Here is a 16897-nt window from a genome sequence, read left to right as displayed (position 1 = left end):
GTGGCGTAATACAGAAATGGCCAGGACAAGAGTTAGTGAGAACAGAGATTGACTGCATTTGTCTCGTGTTATGCAAGGAAGACCATGAGCGTTTGGTGCCGGGGTGGGAGGTGAGAGGGGGTTGGGAAGAGCACATTCACGGGGTACTACAGACCCTAACTGGCTGAGCATCTGTCATGCGGCAGGGATCGTGCCCGGGGGATTCCATCTAATCCTCCAGAGCTGACAAGTCAGCACTCTTACTCTCACCTTTTGGAGAGATTGAGGCTGAGAGAAGCTAACATGGATGAGCTCCGCAGCCCAGGCCCCTCCCCCACATCTCACTATAGCAGGCAGAAGAGAAGGCGAGGGACATGAGGCTGATTTCTGGGCAGGGTACCCCACCTGTGCCCCCAGGAAGCAGCCCTCCCTCAGGCGTGGGCAGATCCCAGAGCCAAGTGTGGGGCTGGCGCCGTGAGGGCAGTGGGGCCAGGGGTCACTCACCCTGCTCAGCAGTAGCACAAGGGGACAGGAACAGGAGGACAAGAGGCAGCAGGCAGAGCATCTTTGTCACCAGTCTCGACATCAGAGTTTGAAGGGCAGCACACCTGCCCTCCACTCTAGCAGGAACGAGCAAATAAACATCAGCCAAGGAACCACAGAAATAAATAGGCCCCAGAGACCTTTGATCCCTGATACATTGGAGATCTGTCGGAAAATTTCCCTCATGACAGGCCAAAGGGCAGAGGCAGGGAGAGCCCCTCCCTGGCCAGACAGCATATACTGTGTTTCCCCGAAAATAAGACCTAGCTGGACCATCAGCTCTAATGCATCTTTTGGAGCAAAAATTAATATAAGACCTGCTCTTATTTTAATATAATATAAGACCAGGTGTGATGTGATGTGATGTGATGTGATGTGATGATGTGATGTGATGTGATGTGATGTGATGTGATGTGATGTGATGTGATGTGATGTGATGTGATGTGATGTGATGTGATATGATATAATATACCGGGTCTTACATTAATTTTTGCTTCAAAAGACACAATAGAGCTGATGGTCCAGCTAGGTCTTATTTTCGGGGAAACACAGTAGGTATGCCCCAACAGAGGGGCAGGCACAGGGTCTGAAGCAGCCTAGGAGAACTGCGGAGACCCCTGGAGGGAGGTAGTGGGTAGAGGAGAGGGGACTGGGCCTGAGCCTGAGAGGAAAAGGGAGCCCTGTGGTTAACTCCAGCCCCTGGCGAGAGACCCTCTAACCCCTCTGCTTGAGCCTCTTTACTACACCTGTGGGTAACCCCCCAGGACATGGGGTGCAGGTCTTGGCCACACTACCCTGGGATGGCTGAGAGTTCTTGGATCTGGGAGCTCAGGGATCTGTGGGTTGGCAGGTGAACACAGGCCCCCATGAGCTGAGTGACCTTGGCACCCCCTCAAAGTCAGCAGAGCCAAGTGCTCACTCCTTGGCTCCCACCCTTGACTCCCTGGGCCAGAGGTCTACTGCCCTCCCCAGGATCTGACCATAGACTAATCTGCCGCAGGGACCTTGGGCAGTGGAGGCCCTGGCCCCGCCTTCCATCCGTGTTCCACATATGGGCACAAGGAGGGGCCGAGGGCATCCCATGTTCAGATGTGGCACCCACCCCGAGGAGGAGCGCTCTTCCTGGGAAGGACCTTCCTGGAGACCCAGGCCTGCATCAGGCCCCTGCAGAAGAGGAAGTAAACACCACACCCTACTCTTTAGACTTGCTCTTTTATTGGTAGGGAAATTCCACAGTGGGGAGTCACCAGGGAGGGAGCAAGATGTCTGGGCAGCCTCGGGCCTCTTGGATGGAGGGCAGGAGAGAGCAGAGAAGGGCTCGCAGCAGGGGCCAGGGCCAAATCCAGCAGGTCTGAGCTGACCACCTCGGGCCCTAACATCTTTTTCCTCTTGATCTGTGGTGGGCTCTCTGTCTGCCGCTGTCTTGTCATACAGATCTGGGTGAAGATTGGGAGCCTTTGTCCCACTGACCAAGCAGTTGTCACCACCCTGAGCCTCTGAATGGACCTGGTGGGTTAGGAGAGAGGTGAGGCCTAGGTGAACTGCAGCAATGGCCACGTCCAGTGGGAGTGACCTGTCTCTGTGCCGAGTGTGCCCTATCCTTCTCTGGAAGCCCCAGGGTGGTAGGGGACAGGGGTAGGAAAAGGAAAGCAGCTCCTAGCTGAGGGTGGGCCTCTGAATCACCTCTGTAGTGAGGTCAACGTCCTCGCGAGGGCTGGAAATGGCTCTAAGCATTTTCAAGGCTGAATTTTTCCTTCTTCAGATTCTGATCTGTGGGAAGAGGTACTGGGATAAGAATGACCCTGGGGGAGGTTAGAGAGACACAGAGAGGGAGATTTTTTCCAAAAAGGAACAGGCTTGAAAAGTCAGTCCCATATGTGCTCTAAACTGCATATCCCATGGCCCATCCATCCTTCCACCATTGCAACTTATCTATGAGGTGGATCTTGACAATTCTGGTGCCTGGGAGCTGGCCCACTGTGACACAGGGACAGGAGGGAAGCCGAGCAGCAGCACCTGACATGCCTTGGGGTCAAAAGCCATGGCCATGGCAAGTGCAGGCCAGGAGAAGGCCCAAGGATAACTAAGGTCAGGGAGGAGCACGAGGAAAGGACTGATCAGGGGTCACCAGCACACACTCGCTCATAGCAACAGTAACCAGGGCAGGCAGAAACCAGCTGTTCCCGGAATCTTCTCATTCAAGTTGGCACGAGCTCAACACCTACTTCCCAGTGTGACAGGTAACTCCCTCCTCTGCCTCCAGCCAAGAGCACCTTCCCGATCATTCCTTCTCAGCCTCCTTCAAGGTAGATGTGGGGCCCTGCCTGTGCCCTCCTCTCTTCCCACTCCTGCATTCTGCCCACGGGCCAGGCCTCCCTAGGTTTCAGACAGGCCAGAGCCTATAGCACCTCATCCTCTGTCAGCACTCACCAGCCCCCCACAACTGAGCGTGGCCCACCTGCTGCTTCTCCCTCTTGCACCCCATCTCAGACAGTGCCCTGGCCCATCCAGGCCTCTCCTTCCCTCAGCCTGAAAACAAGCCCTGCCCAGCACACTGGTGCTGTCCATTCCTCCCCGTCCCCACTGCTTCCACTTGGCCTCATCTCCCTCGCCTGTGTTACTGCGGAGCCACTCCCTCAGTCTCCCCACTTTAGTGCTGTCCCCTCAAAGCTACCTAAGTGAGCTGCTCAAAATGCACGTCTGGCCCCCTCCCTTAAAGCCCCTCCAGTGGGTCCCCCATCACAGCCCAGAGACCTCCATGACCTGGCTTTGCCAACCTCACGTCCACTGGCCTGCCTATGTCTCCAAACAGGCCATGGTCTTTCTCACCTCCACGTCTCTTTTATAAGCAAAGCCCTTTCCCTTCTCCTCACTGGGATAAAGCCTTGCTTCTCACTGGGCTGTTTGTTCATGGAAGCAAGAAGCACACAGTTTACTCACCAGCTCTTAGGTAGCACTGCCCCAGGTCCACAATGAATCAGAGAATCAGGCAACATCCTCTCTTCCCAGGTGGATTGCGCAGACTTCCAGGCATGACCCTAGCATCCTACTCACTGTGTATGTGTGATGCCCTCACTGGGGTGGTCTCCCAGGGCAGGAACCAGCTCTCAGCTCTCCCTGCAGCCCTTCCATAGTGTTTTTCAGGAAGAACTGGCAGGATTTGCTCAGGGGTAGGGATAGGGTTGGAGATGTGATGATGCTTTTCCACAGCAGCTGAGCCTGGGTCCACGAGGGAGTCTAGGAGCCAGAGGAGGCTGAACACATGGGAGGCCATGGAGGTGCAGTGTTTGAAGCTGATCTCAGAAACAGAGTGGGGTTCGGGGGTCCAGACAGTGGTACAGTAGCACAAAGGTGTGGCAGAGGGAAAATGGTAGGTGTGGGCTGTCCATGGACTGGAGGAGCTGAGAAAAGACTGGAGGGCATCAGCGGCTGCCCATGGGGGCACAAGGTCAGGAGGCTGCAGAGTTGCTGGCTGTTGCAGCAGATGTGGGATAGGTGGGCAGGACGCACGTCACCCAAGCCACACCAGTTCTGCCCACGGTACCTTCTCGGCCTTTCTCTACTCTCCAGCTTTGCCCCCACCCTTGCCCCAGACAAGAGGTACCTTCCTAGATGCCTGTGTTCTAGAAACTGCCAGGGATGATTTCTCTTTGCCACTCACAAGACACGTTATACTTTTGCCTGCCAATAGAAATACAGTGAGCAGCTGGTGGCAGGGAGGCAGAGGAGGGGGCTCAGCGAGCCCTGACACTCAGCTTCCAGAAGGGGCTACCCATGGCCAAGCCCTGAGTCAGGGAGGGGCTGCCCAAAACAAAGAGCATGCCTGGGGAGTTCACCATGGCTTGCCTCCGCTTCACTTCCCTCAGTGGGCCCCAGATTCCTTATCTGTGAGATGGGGACATTGGACTAGAGTCAGAGTGGCTCCCTTTGCCAGCTGCTGGCAAGGGCCTGTGCTGGGCAGCATTTCATGGCAACCTTCTCAGGTAGGTCTTATCCGTTTTCAGCTGGGGAAAATGACACCAGATAGTGCATTCCCAGTGTGCGAGAGTAGCTGCTGCTGTGGCAGCCAAGGTCATTACAAACACCGTATAATTTCATTACATCATCCAGTGTCAGCACATAAATATTAGATTCCATTTCTCTGCCAAATGGGCCAGCAGCTGCCCTTTGTTGTACCCAGAGCTGGGAGGGGCTGGGTTCCTGCTGGACCTTGGCTGATGTGTCACTGCTGAGCTAGAAGGAGCAGAGACTTGGGCCTGGCCCCAGAGCTTACCTGTGCAGTTTCCTCTGGGATGGGCTAAAGAAGACAGTCAGGACAACCACACCACCGCCAGCAGTACCAGCACGGCCCCCACACTTCCGTACACGAGGCTCTTGTTGATGCTCAATTCATAGGTGTCCCCAGCGCCACTGTGTGCCTGAGGATGGACATCTGGGGCCACACATGCAATCTCAGGGCAGCCCCCCAGCATCCCTCGCACCAAAGCTCCCAAAAGAAAAAACAAAGTCAAAGCACAGAAAACCAGCTCTCCCTTCGAGGGTAGGTGCTGGGTGCCCTCCCTGACTCCCCAAAGCTAAGGGACAGTGCAGGGGTAAGGGGGCCTCAGGACTGCAGAGCAGGACTTCAGAGCCTAAGAGTGTCAGGTACCTCATCCTAGACACATGATGTCTACCCATCTAATCTCTAAGTAGCTGGCACCTTTATGAGCCTGTTCTCACGTTCTGTATTTTGTACTTTAATTTATGGTTTCTCGAACTTACTGCCCATCTATAGCTAGAGATGATAATGGCACCATGGCTGATGACATAGGGAAGTGAATGACAGGTACAGATATATAGATATATATTTGGAAATAACTGGAACTTTTTCATGAAGGGGCTGGCTCACTCCTAAAATGCTCATGTCTATAATCAGTGCCTCCCCCTCCCTCTGGTGGGGTGGGGGTGATGGGAGACCAGGTATGGGAAAGAAGGATGTAGAGGAAAGCGGAGGTAGTGCCTTGTGAGCTCCACCCACCCCATCCCTGCCTTCTTGGATGACTGTGGGGGAGGATGTGGCCCTACCACCAGAGAAGGTGTGTACCAGCCTTAGAGGGGCTCGGCACTCACAGGCAGCGGGGGCCACTTTGCTGCAGCTGGCACTTGCCCTGGTGACAGTTTAGTTTCGACTTCATCCGCAAGGTGCACGTGGTCATGCAGGCCAGCTTCCCGTCCACCGAATCCACATAGTAGAACTGGGCATAGTCCTTTGCAGCATCCTGAGTGCACTGCTCTGGGGTGAGGGGTGGACTGCAAGCATTAGCCTGATTAACACTCCCATAGCCCCCAATTTTATGGCCCACACTCTACTCCCCCACACCCACCACTTCACTGAGCCGCTTACCCTGCATGTCAAAGCCCAGCTTCACAGTCTCGCTCACAGTGGTGACCTCCTCACCGAAGCACAGCACTGAGGAGCCTGCTAAGGGTGATGGAGAAAAAACAGGGCCGGCCCGGTGGCTCAGGTGGTTGGAGCTCTGTGCTCCCAATGCCAAGGTCACCGGTTGGATTCCCACATGGTCCAGTGAGCTGCGCCCTCTACAGCTAAGATTGTGAACAACAGCTCTCCCTGGAGCTGGGCTGCCGTGAGCAGCCGGAGGTCAGCGTGATCTCAGACGAGCTGCCAAGGGCTGCCATGAGTGCCTGGCAGCCAGCATGAGTGGTCGGCAGCCATGGTGAGCAGCTGACAGCCGGAGAGAGCTGCCGTGAGATGCTGTGACAGGTGACCAACTGCCTCAGCTGGTGGGGAGCGCAAGACTCATAATACCAGCATGGGCCAAGGAGCTGTGTCCTACACAACTAGACTGAGAAACAACGGCTTGAACTAGAGTGAGGGGTAGAGGCGGTAGAAGGGGAAAAAAATAAATAAATGAAAAAAATAACAAAACAGAGATGCTGCCCTCTGCCCCTGGGGTTGGCCAGTCTCCCCTTTCTTCTATACCATGCCCTCCATACTGAGCCAGGACTACTAGGGTCTTGGCCCAACTCTAGATGCAGCTGGGCCTGTGAGCAAGCTCAGATGGGGACATCAAGGCTGGTGACAGCCTCAGCCCAGAACTAGGAGGGGCTGCTGAAAGCACGGTAGAGTCTGGGGAAGTGGACAAATCAGAAACAGTAATGTAGACAGTTAGCTTTTCCATGAAAACTGGCTGTTTGTCCAAAGACAAAGGTGGTAGAGGATAATTCACCAGAGCTTGATGTGGAAACAGGACTTCCACTGACGTGGAACAGGAGGTGACAGCTGAACCAGTGAGGTGAGACAAATCAGAAATGGCTGTGCAGACAGTGGATGCTTTGAGAAAGGCTGTGGATGTTTGCCCAGAGACCACAGTGGTGGAAATTAAATCACCAGGACCAGATGGGGAAGAACAACTTGTATTCTCAGTAACATAGAAGGTATCATGAGGAACTATTAGATTTGATGAATTTGAGGAGATTGTGGAGACAGTGAATTCCACAGTAAAGGATGTGGGTGTTTCTTGATAATCACCTGTAGTGGAAGATCCTTCAGCTCTTGTAAAGGAGGCTTCAAAGGAAGTAGGTGATTTGGACAAGTCAGAAACAGTAGTGTAGACAATTGACTCTGAGAGTCATGTCTGTGTCTTCCAAGGCCACACTGGAGATAGAGAGCTCACTGGGGCTTGATGGAAAAGTAGGACTTGCATTGTCCATGCTGTAGAAAGAGTAGGCAGAAAATGTTGATGTGGACATGTCTGAGCTTATTGTCTAGAAAGTGGGTCCTTGAGGAAAAGATGTTATTTAGTCCACCAGAAGTGGTAAAAAATTCACCTGGGCTTGATGTGGAATCAGAAATTCTATCCTCTTTGGTAACGGTGCTATCTGCGGTAGCTGTACGTTTTGATGGATCAGGGATAACTATAAAGACAGTGGATCAGTCCAGGAGGATTTTGGATCTCCATGCTGAGACAACACAGGTGGTAAATACATGGTCAGGGCTTGAAAGGGATGCAGCACTTCTACCATTTGTGGAAGACAAGATTCCCCAGGAAAGATTTGACTTGGACAAATCAGGCACGGTTGTGAAGACAGGGTAATCCAGCGTGAGTTGTAGCACTGTGTCCAATGGGCAGGGAATTGGTAGAAAATATGCTGGGACTTGAGGGAGTAGAACCTGTGTTGTAGGAAGAGACTGTATTTCGATGACTCTGAGATGGTTGTGGAGACAGTGGATTCCACCGAGGTAAATGTGGCTGAGGGTCCTTCACCACCAGAAGACGTAAAGGAGTCACTGGAACTTGATGTGACACATTCTCAGTAAGGGTGGTTGAAGATGACTCTGTGGGTTGCGAAGAATCAGAGATGATCCTGTGGTCATCAGTGAATTTGTCATTGAGTTTAGTGGCAGTCTGTCCCAGCCTGCCTGGAAGATAGCTCGTCAGCCCATGATACTGAAACAGGGCTTTACTTTTCAGGGATATAGAAAGTGACAGGGGAACCTGCAGATTTAGACAGTTTACCCATGGTGGTCTAGACCTTGGTCTCTTCTGTAGAATACTATAGTTTGTCTAGAGGTCAAGGTGCTACTAGGTAATTGTCATTGGCGACTTGAATTGCTAGTCGTATGGCTATGAATTTTGACAAATCTGTATTGTTGTGTAGAAATATATATTTCTGCCCAATATTGCCTGCACATTCCACCCCGAGCACACTGGGACGTGTTCATTTATTTGGGCGCTCTGGCATAAATTCGAGCAGATAGTTGCACTCACACTAATGCCCCATTAACATTCCTTTTGCTGCTCACACTCTGTGATTTGTAGACCACACACTCACCTTCCATCATCTGGCTGATATTTAGTCTACGAGTCTCTCTTTCCTGTCCTCCTTTACATCTGAGATTCCTCTCTATCCTAGCAGTTCCCACCAAGCCAGCAGGAGTAGGAGAGCTAAGGTACATTACCGTGCATAATTCACTCCCTGTCCTTTGCCTCCAGACACACTTATACAAGGGCTAGCCACTCTCCCACCTCTACCGGGCCATCCTGTCACCCTCACAACCTGCCCAGGTGAGGTCCTCCACCCTGGGACAATGCGCTATAGCTGTTTAACAGGGAGAGTGCTGGGCCTGCACCCCGAGACTGGAGGGCTTCTTCTGTCTTCTCTGTGCCACTTAGAACATGTGACTGCACATGTAGAACTCTCTTTTCCTATGTAAGAAGGGACTATAATCCCTGGTTTTTCTTCACTCTGCCAATGAGATGAATAAGACCCAGTATAAAAAGAATCTTTGTGACAATAGTGACATAAACCTAGGGGTTATTAGAAATCCTACAGGATGGTATATAGGGGATTTTCTTGAGAGGGCAAGGCATGTGGCCTCTTATCCTTCCTGGCAGCCTCTCCCTCCTCCCCAAAGATGACCTGAATCTTTCTCATCTCTCAAGAGAATGGACCTTGGCCACTGGCAGAGGGGACCGTGGAGGCCGCCAGGGCAGTGGCACTCTCCACCGTCCTCGATGTCCCAATTTTCACGGGGTCCTGAAAGAAACAGTCACGGGGCAAGGCCAGGAACTGGACCAGACAGGAGGCCAAGGTAGGCAGAGAGTGAACAATTAGTCAAGACATGTCATCCACGTCAACTGTTCTGGATAGCTGGCTTTGCAGATCACCATCAAAACATTTGGGGAAAAACACCATCAAATGGTTGATTAATGCAGTTCAGGTGGAAGCTTCCACAAAGGCTAAGATCTTTAGAATTCTAAATTAATGAAAACAAATTGAAGGGATTGCTTGGTTGTTGTAAGCCAGTAGACACATTTGTTTTGCCGAATCTTCTTGTCTCCAAGTTAGGTTCGGTCTAATTCAGCATAGTGGAAACAGAGGGGCTGAGCTGGGGAGCCTTCCAAGGATGGAGGTGGGGGCATCCCTGAGTCATGATATGAGGGGGATCAGGGAGAAACTGCATTTGGGAGCTCTGGTCGACACAAAGCAGAGGGTGGCAGGGCTCAGAGTGAACCCAAGCAGGGCAGGCGGACCTGAGATGCCTTCTCCTGCTTATCTCTCCCTTGAGCAAAGGGCCCCTCTGCCCTCCTGGCCTCTGAGGGTGCCTCCTCCATTTGCCCCTCGGAAGCCCCCTCTGTATCTCACCCAGAGGCAACCACAGTGTGCAGTCTCCCTGCCTTTGTGCGTGCATGGGAAAAGCACTTCTCAGCTCTGCAGCCCACCTGTCCAGGCTTTCATCCAACAACAGTTACTTGCGACTGCCAGCCCTAAGGATCAAAGACAAATGAGCCCCCATCCCTTGATGGGCTCCCAATGCAATGTAGGGGTAGTTGAGGCTCACGGGACCAGAGAGTGGGAGCCAACGGGGCTGGGAGGAGGGAGAGAACAGCACTGCTGCCTTTCTTGCTGAGGAAACTTCAAAAAAAAAAAAAAAAGAAGATTTAGGCATTATAAATTTTATTGGACTTTTTAAGTTATAAAAATAGACAAGTTAAGCAATGCAAAAGCATATAAAGGCAGTTTATGATCATGTCTCTAACTGACTAACGAAGAATAAATAGGGGTGGGGAGAGGCAGCCAGTGACTGGCCACCTATCAGATCCTGTACTTGCACCTTCATGGTTGTGATCAATGATTGTGGATATTATTGCCTATGAAGTATCTTCCTCGCTCTCTGAGCACAGAGAGTGTCTGTAAGAGGAAAGAACATTTCCACCCCATTCAGCCTGACCTAGAGCAGGTGCGCACTGAGCACCTCCAAAGTAGATGATGAATGAATCCTGGACATTCTGAATTAGTTATTTAATGCAATCCTGTGTAGTTGATATTAACATTTGTTTCACACATGAATTGAGGTTCTGAGGATTAAATACTTTCCGAGTTCAGCCAGCTGGTAAGTTAGAATTCAAGCATAACCTAAAGGTGGCTTTTACTTTTTTAGCACAAGGAAAGACTTTGGAGAGTAGAGAAAGGAAGGAGAAGTTTTCAAGCTGAGGAAACAGCACATGTAGAGGCCCAGAGTGTGTGCTTGGGGTGCAACTGGACACTGAGAGACGGGCAACGGCAGAGGGAAGGCTGGCGAGGTGGAGCCAGCTCTGGACTTGACTGAGCAGTGTCGTGTCCAGCACAACGTGGGTGTGGGGAGGGAGAAGTGTGATGCAGGGTTAAGAAAAGACAGTAGCCACAAATAGAATGCAAGCACAGGCCAAGGGGAACAGTCTCAGAGACTGAACCCCGAATCGAGCCAACGTGTAGTTTTTATTGGTAAACTTCTAAAGAGGTAAAAGATTGTTAATCTCAAGATCTGTGTGTTAGTAGCCTGCTGGCTGTCTCTCCGAAAGCTCCCATTGTGTTCTAGCCTGGACTTTGCCTTCACACACACAGGCACATCTCCAAGGAATCCACTGAAGGGGAGGGACCGATATAATTCCATCGGGCCTCAGTTTGCTGAGGCACTCCCTTGTGAAATCCTGGGAAGAGTGCGGCGGAACAAACGGTTTGGCAGCTGTAAGGCAACAGAGCAGCAGTTACAAATGTCCAGCAAAACACCATGATCCTAACGGTTCTGCCTCAGAAGCAGAGCCTTGGATTGAAGGAGCAGGGAGAGCAGAGGCAGGAAGACTGATGAGGCAATGGCGGCAACACAGTGGGCCACCGGGGCCCCAGCAAAGGCCAGGATACCCATTAGAATAGACTCTGCACATACTTCTCTCTTCGTCTTTATTCCTGCATGCATACCACTTACTTCATTTTGTTGCCAGTCTGTCCTTAACCATCCATATCTCTAGGACAGTTGCCTCTCAGGTCGCACCCATGAGCTCTGAGGGCCCAACTCCCTGTCCATCTTGCCAGGCTGCCCTTCCTTCTCTGGAATTTCACATTCCCTTCAGGTCCCAAGATACCATCACCTGTATTCATCTTTCTCCTTGCTTCTGCTATTCTTTGCTGATCACTGTCTCAGTGGAAGCCCCATGCTAAAGTTTCTGCTTCACTCCCGACCCTCCAGGCGGGCAACCCATTCTGCGCCCGAGGCTTTCACTCACTCCTGGGAGGGACAAGGAATCGCTGCCATGAATAGTGTCTTGGGTAAAAAGCTTCGGACCCCTCCCAGTCCAAGATTCTGGCGGCAATGGCATCCTCAAAGGATGTGGCAGAGCAGGTGACGCTGTCCTTCCCAAAGTCAACCTCCAGGCTCAGGGACACTCCACTAGGCAGCTGGGCAAAGAAAAGCTCAGACATTCACCAAAGAAAGAAACTCAAATGGCCAACAAGCCTTTGAGAAGAAAATACTAACTCAATTTCACCAGTAAGCACAGAAAGTCAAAACAAAGCGAGATACTATTTATTTTTACCTGTCAAATTGCATCCCCCTCACTGGGTTAGATTATAATAGCTAGTGCTGGTCGGGGCATTCTCTCATGATGCCGATGGACGTTAGCTTGGTATCATATTTCTGAAGGATGATTTGAAAATATGCATCAGGGACCATAGACAGAGTCATGCCATTTTAATTATTCCATTTCTAGTTATTGATCCTAAAATAAAGTAATTTGATGCAGATAAAAAAAATTTTTATACATCATTATTTGTTATAGTGAAAAAGGGTGACCATGTGCAAGAAACGAAGAATGGGAGACTGGTTAAATGACTATCGCATTCCACAGCATGCAATATTGATCAGCTATTAAAATATGAACTGCCCACAGAATAAATCTAAATACATATTCAGAAATAGACCAAAATGTTAACCATGTTTATTGGAGTGGTAAGGTTAAGTGAGATTTTTCTTCCTTTTGTTTATCTCAAGATCAGATCATCCTGGATTTAGCATGAGCCCTAAATCCAAATACTGCTGTCCTTATAAAAGAAAGAAGAGAAATATGACACACACAGGAAAGGCCATGTGAAGACAGAGGCAGAGAGAGGACTTACACCACCACAGACAAGGAGCCACCAGAAACTGGAATAGGCAAGGAGGGATCCCCCCCCCCAAGATGGAGAGAGTGGGCCCTGGTGATACCTTATTTCAAACTCTTGGCCTCCACAACTGTGAGAGAATAAATATCTGTTGTTTGTCGCCACCAAGTTGGTGGTGATCTGTTGCAGCAGTCCTGGGAAATTAATTCACATGGGCCTCCCCAGTTATAGCAAGTGGGGAAGAATGTGGGCTCTGGTGCCAGGCAGCTTGAGCTTAAATCCTGGCTCTTCCACTTGATGGATGGGTAAGCTTGAACAGGTAATTTAACGTCTCTGAGCCTCAGTTTCCCCATGTGTAAAACAGAAATCCGTAACAGCACTCCCTCCTAGGTTTTAGGGAGAGTTAAATGAGATCGTAGATATCATTTACAACACTGTCTTATATATAGCAGACCATCAATGAACGTCAATAATTTTGATGATGATTAATTTAACAGCCAGACTACAGGGTCTGCTGTTATATTAATCATCAGCCAGATTTGCTGTACCCCAGGGAACTTTTTAATCAACATTCCACGGCTCTCTGTAGCTACCTATGGCTGTGTCAGTTCTGAATTTGCCAAAGTCCTTTGAGTAACTATTAATACTTCCTCCCTGTACTACCTAACAGCCACCAAACTCTGCCTTTCTCTCCCTGCAGCCTCCTCGATCAGCCCCGGCAGAAGCGGACCCGGACGCCCATCTCCACACTCCTCCATCATCCAGGGACCCTCTCGGAGCCTCAGCACCAGGCTTGGATTGTGCTTCTTTCTGTACCGTTCCCATGTTCCCATCTCCAATACTCAACGATAAACTGTTTTTTTCATCCTGCCTCATCCAGAGCATCTGGCCAGGCCAAGCCAGGCCTCCTGTGTTTGCTGAATGAGTAAGTTTATTACTCTATATAAAACAGCCTTCCTTTTAACTACTCTCAATTTACATCACACAAGTTTCAAAGGTTGCCCCTTTGTCTGTTGTGAACAAATCTGTTCTCACCTTCACCACACTCTTCCCAATTTTGTACGTGGTCATCAGTTCACTCCCACCTTCACCTTTCTAGGCCACAGAGCTCTCTGACCCCTTCCAGCTCCTGCCCCAGCCCCTCCGGGACAGTCCCCACCCCACTGCCATCCTGAGGAGCTCCCCCTCCACCCTTACCGTGAGCTCTTTGGAACTTCATGTACACAAAACCGGATACAAGCTCCAATCCTCGTGTTGATCCCGGCATTGTCTGGACTTTGTGGCCCCAGCAGCTGATGGGGAATGTAGAATTCTATTGCCAGGCCCCTCCCCCACCCCCCATCCCGAGTCCTAGGCCTCCAGGACACTTGACCCAGAAACTCCATGGTCACCCCAAACTCAACAGGCCCACCTGGAGGCCTGTCAATCATCAAATAGAGGCCCCTGACCCCCTAATCACACAGGATTTAGGACCATCTATCTCCATGCCCCCACAGCCCATTATCAAAAGGAACATTCCTCTCCATTTCCAGGGGAGTTTGGTCTCCAGCTGGATCTTCCCGGCTTCATGTCAAATGGCTCTCAGTGCCTCTCTTCAGATCTGCACTGGCAGGGGTGACCCACCCATGGAGACCCTCTGGTATCTAAAAGCCTCCACTTGGCTTTAATGCTCCTGTCACCCAGATTCCCTACTGAACTTCAAGCCCATCCAGTACACGCCCCCTCACCTTCCGGGCACTCGTATGCTTTGGTTGCCCTGCATAGCCATGTACGTGTTTTCCCTACCTTTTCAGACTGGCATTCCTTCTCCCCACTGTTTACTAGTCCAACACCTCATCAATCCTCACGGAGAACTGGAAGAATCAGAGGAGGGTGCAGATTAGGAAAAAAGCCACTGGTGTTCTCTGACCCAACATCTGAACCCCTCCCTGAGAACCCAGAACACATGCAGGTGGGGGGGGAGGGAAAGGGGTATCTTGCAGACGGCTGAGGTCCTCCAGAGCAGGACTGGGCAACACAAACCTAGTGTTAAATGGGTGAGGTCATGTTAATTATTTGCTGTGTGGCCCCAGGTAGGTCACTCACCCTCTCTGAGTCTCAATTTCCTGTCTGCCTTCACTTCCTTACACAACCTTCCTTGTGAGTCATTTGCTCTGAAATGGTCTGTAAATAGCAGAGCCCTCTGCAAGTGGGCAAGCGGCCTCCAGGTATCATCAGACCTTCTGGAGTCCCCTGGAATGACACTACTTGCCCGACCTCCCTGCTCCTGATGGCTCTCTGCACTTACCATAGTGTTTTTTGACTCTTTTGCATGCTAATGGATTCACCTGCGTCAGTGCCTTAGAAACAGGGGCCTTTGCTTGTGTGGGGGGTTGTCTCTAATGCATGGCTGGATGCACAGGCAATGCACTTGCTGACTGCCGGGCCTTTCATCATCTTCATCATCATCATCATCACCACCAGCATCCCTCTCCTCAGATAACCTGGCCAGAGAGAGGCCTGGAGTCTGCCCGGGGAGTGGGGACAGGGAGGACCCCTCTTAAGGGCGACCCTCTCCCTCACCACACCTTCATAGCTTCCTATTTTCTGTTTATTAACTTAAAGCTAATATATCTGTAATGAATATGTTTTCATAATGCCCTATATCAATGCACTTCACACTCACAGCCCTTGCTCCTCTCCCCTCAGCTCCTCCTGGCCTGTGCCACTGCCACCCCGAATGTCTGGGTAGGGGAGAAGGAGGTATGTCAGTGCATGGTGGCCTGAGGTGGATTCTAAGAGCCCGAGTTCCCTCATAGGTTATCTCATGACCTCCCTGCAGAGACCCCTGCTCCCAGCCCACCCTGCACACCCTGCAGTCCCTCAGCTCAAGAGCTGCCCCTTCTACCTGGGGCCTTGGGTTCGTTCACCCCACTGCTCCAGGGTCTGCCCTGCCCACCCCTTCCCCACAGCTCTTCCCTGTCTCAGGGGGATTAGCAAGTCTGTTCTGCATGAGGGAACCCACAGGAAATCAGCTTATAACCAGTAGCTTCCTAGACAAATAGCCATGACAAGGTTCAAGAAGAACCCCAGAGCCTGTGTCCCCCGCAGCCCTTCAGCTGTTTCTAATTAGAGGGACTTTTCCAGGTGCCCCTGAGCCTCTCCCCAAGCAAGAGGGAAGATGCCGAACCCCTTCCCTTCCCTGTCAGGGCTGGCAGCCTATACAGTGAGTGCCTCTGTGAGGTCGGAAAGACCTGGCCCTCTGGGCAGATGCAGCCACCAGGAAGAGGGCAGGCAGAGACCACTATCTAGGTAAAGAAAAAGTCCCTCTTCCCCCAAGGGAAGCCTCAAAAGCAGAGAGGGTAAATTCTAGCCCTCACTCAGTCCCTGGGCCAGGGGCGTGGTACTGGCCATCAACTGCAAAACCACAGGCCACGCCCCTTCCTCTGCACCCAGGGTGACCACTTTAACCACTTTAGCCCCCCCCAAAGGCAGGATGAGGTCAGGGCTGATGTACAGCCCTGTGGCAGCCCCTCCCCTGCAGAAAGAGGGAGGGAGGGAAAGATGGAGGTAGGCCAGCCACCTGCATCCCTGCCGGAGGACAGCACATTCCATGACCAGCAGGGAGCGCCCGGCAGGTCTCACTCACCAGGGGTCGTTGTGGCATTGGTGGGCACCTAGAGCCAGAGAGCCAGCAGCAGGATCCAGATCCCCAGCATCTCCTGGAGATCAGGGCCCTGGCAGCGGGATCTTCCCCCATCAGGAGGGACCGAGAAACGGGTGTCACCAAGGGGAGGGTCAGCTGTAAAAAGGAGCCCTGGAACCGTTGCCTTGGGGGAAGAGACCTGGCCCAGGGTGGGTGTGGTGATGGGGCTGGGTGCTTGGTGCATAGTGACCACAGGGAGTTCGCCAAAGGGCAGCCTGTTATCCCTCCCTCCCTCTAACTCCTTGAGAGCTGACCGCCCAGAGCCAGGGTCTTTCCAGGAAGCCAGAGCCAAAGGTGGGGCAGGGCTGGACAGGGACAGGAAGCCAGAGGTGTGAGCATGTCGTGGTTGCCAAGAGGCAGGGGCCGAGAAATGCCAGGGGGAGAGGGTGACTATGTATGGAGGGAGAAGGTAACAAACCTTGGAAGGAGCTGCCAGCAACAGGCTAGGGCGAGTGAAGGACCCTCCATTCCACCCCTCTTTCCTCCAGTATTTCTTCCCCATCATCCACCTCAAGCTGGCCCCTTCCAAAGTAGTGCATACCTTCCCCAGGGCCTCCGACCCCCACCTCTGTCCTGGGTGGGGCTCCATTCACACCTAAGGCTTTGTGATCCTGGTCTACACTCCTGGCCACTGCCAGTCCCTCTCCTGTCCTGGGCCTTTCCCAAAGAACCTCACATAGTCAGCCCAGAGCACCCTCACCTCCAGTCCAATCTGGCTGCCCACAGTAGTGGAAACAGAAGGGCCCAAAGCCCAGGCAGGGCAGGCCCTGG

At 51.8% G+C, this 16897-nt stretch overlaps 1 protein-coding gene across 1 annotated transcript in view; it reads right to left on the bottom strand.

Annotated features, from left to right (window-relative positions):
* The window catches only part of LOC141570643 (mucin-3A-like), a 29784-nt gene extending 21419 nt beyond the window's left edge, over positions 1–8365 (bottom strand). Inside the window, exons 1-3 of the mRNA XM_088796923.1 lie at positions 8356–8365; positions 5906–5983; positions 5632–5794 (exon numbers count right to left, since the gene is read on the bottom strand). Of these exons, the coding sequence (XP_088653049.1) occupies positions 5632–5794; positions 5906–5983; positions 8356–8365 (251 nt within the window). The remainder of the gene's footprint in view (positions 1–5631; positions 5795–5905; positions 5984–8355) is intronic.
* Between the last annotated feature and the right edge of the window lie 8532 nt (positions 8366–16897).

This window comes from Rhinolophus sinicus, chromosome 3, assembly GCF_057876585.1.
Source record: "Rhinolophus sinicus isolate RSI-liver-muscle chromosome 3, RSI-T2T, whole genome shotgun sequence".
Lineage (NCBI taxonomy): Eukaryota > Metazoa > Chordata > Mammalia > Chiroptera > Rhinolophidae > Rhinolophus > Rhinolophus sinicus.
This window is presented reverse-complemented; position numbering and strand designations above follow the sequence as displayed.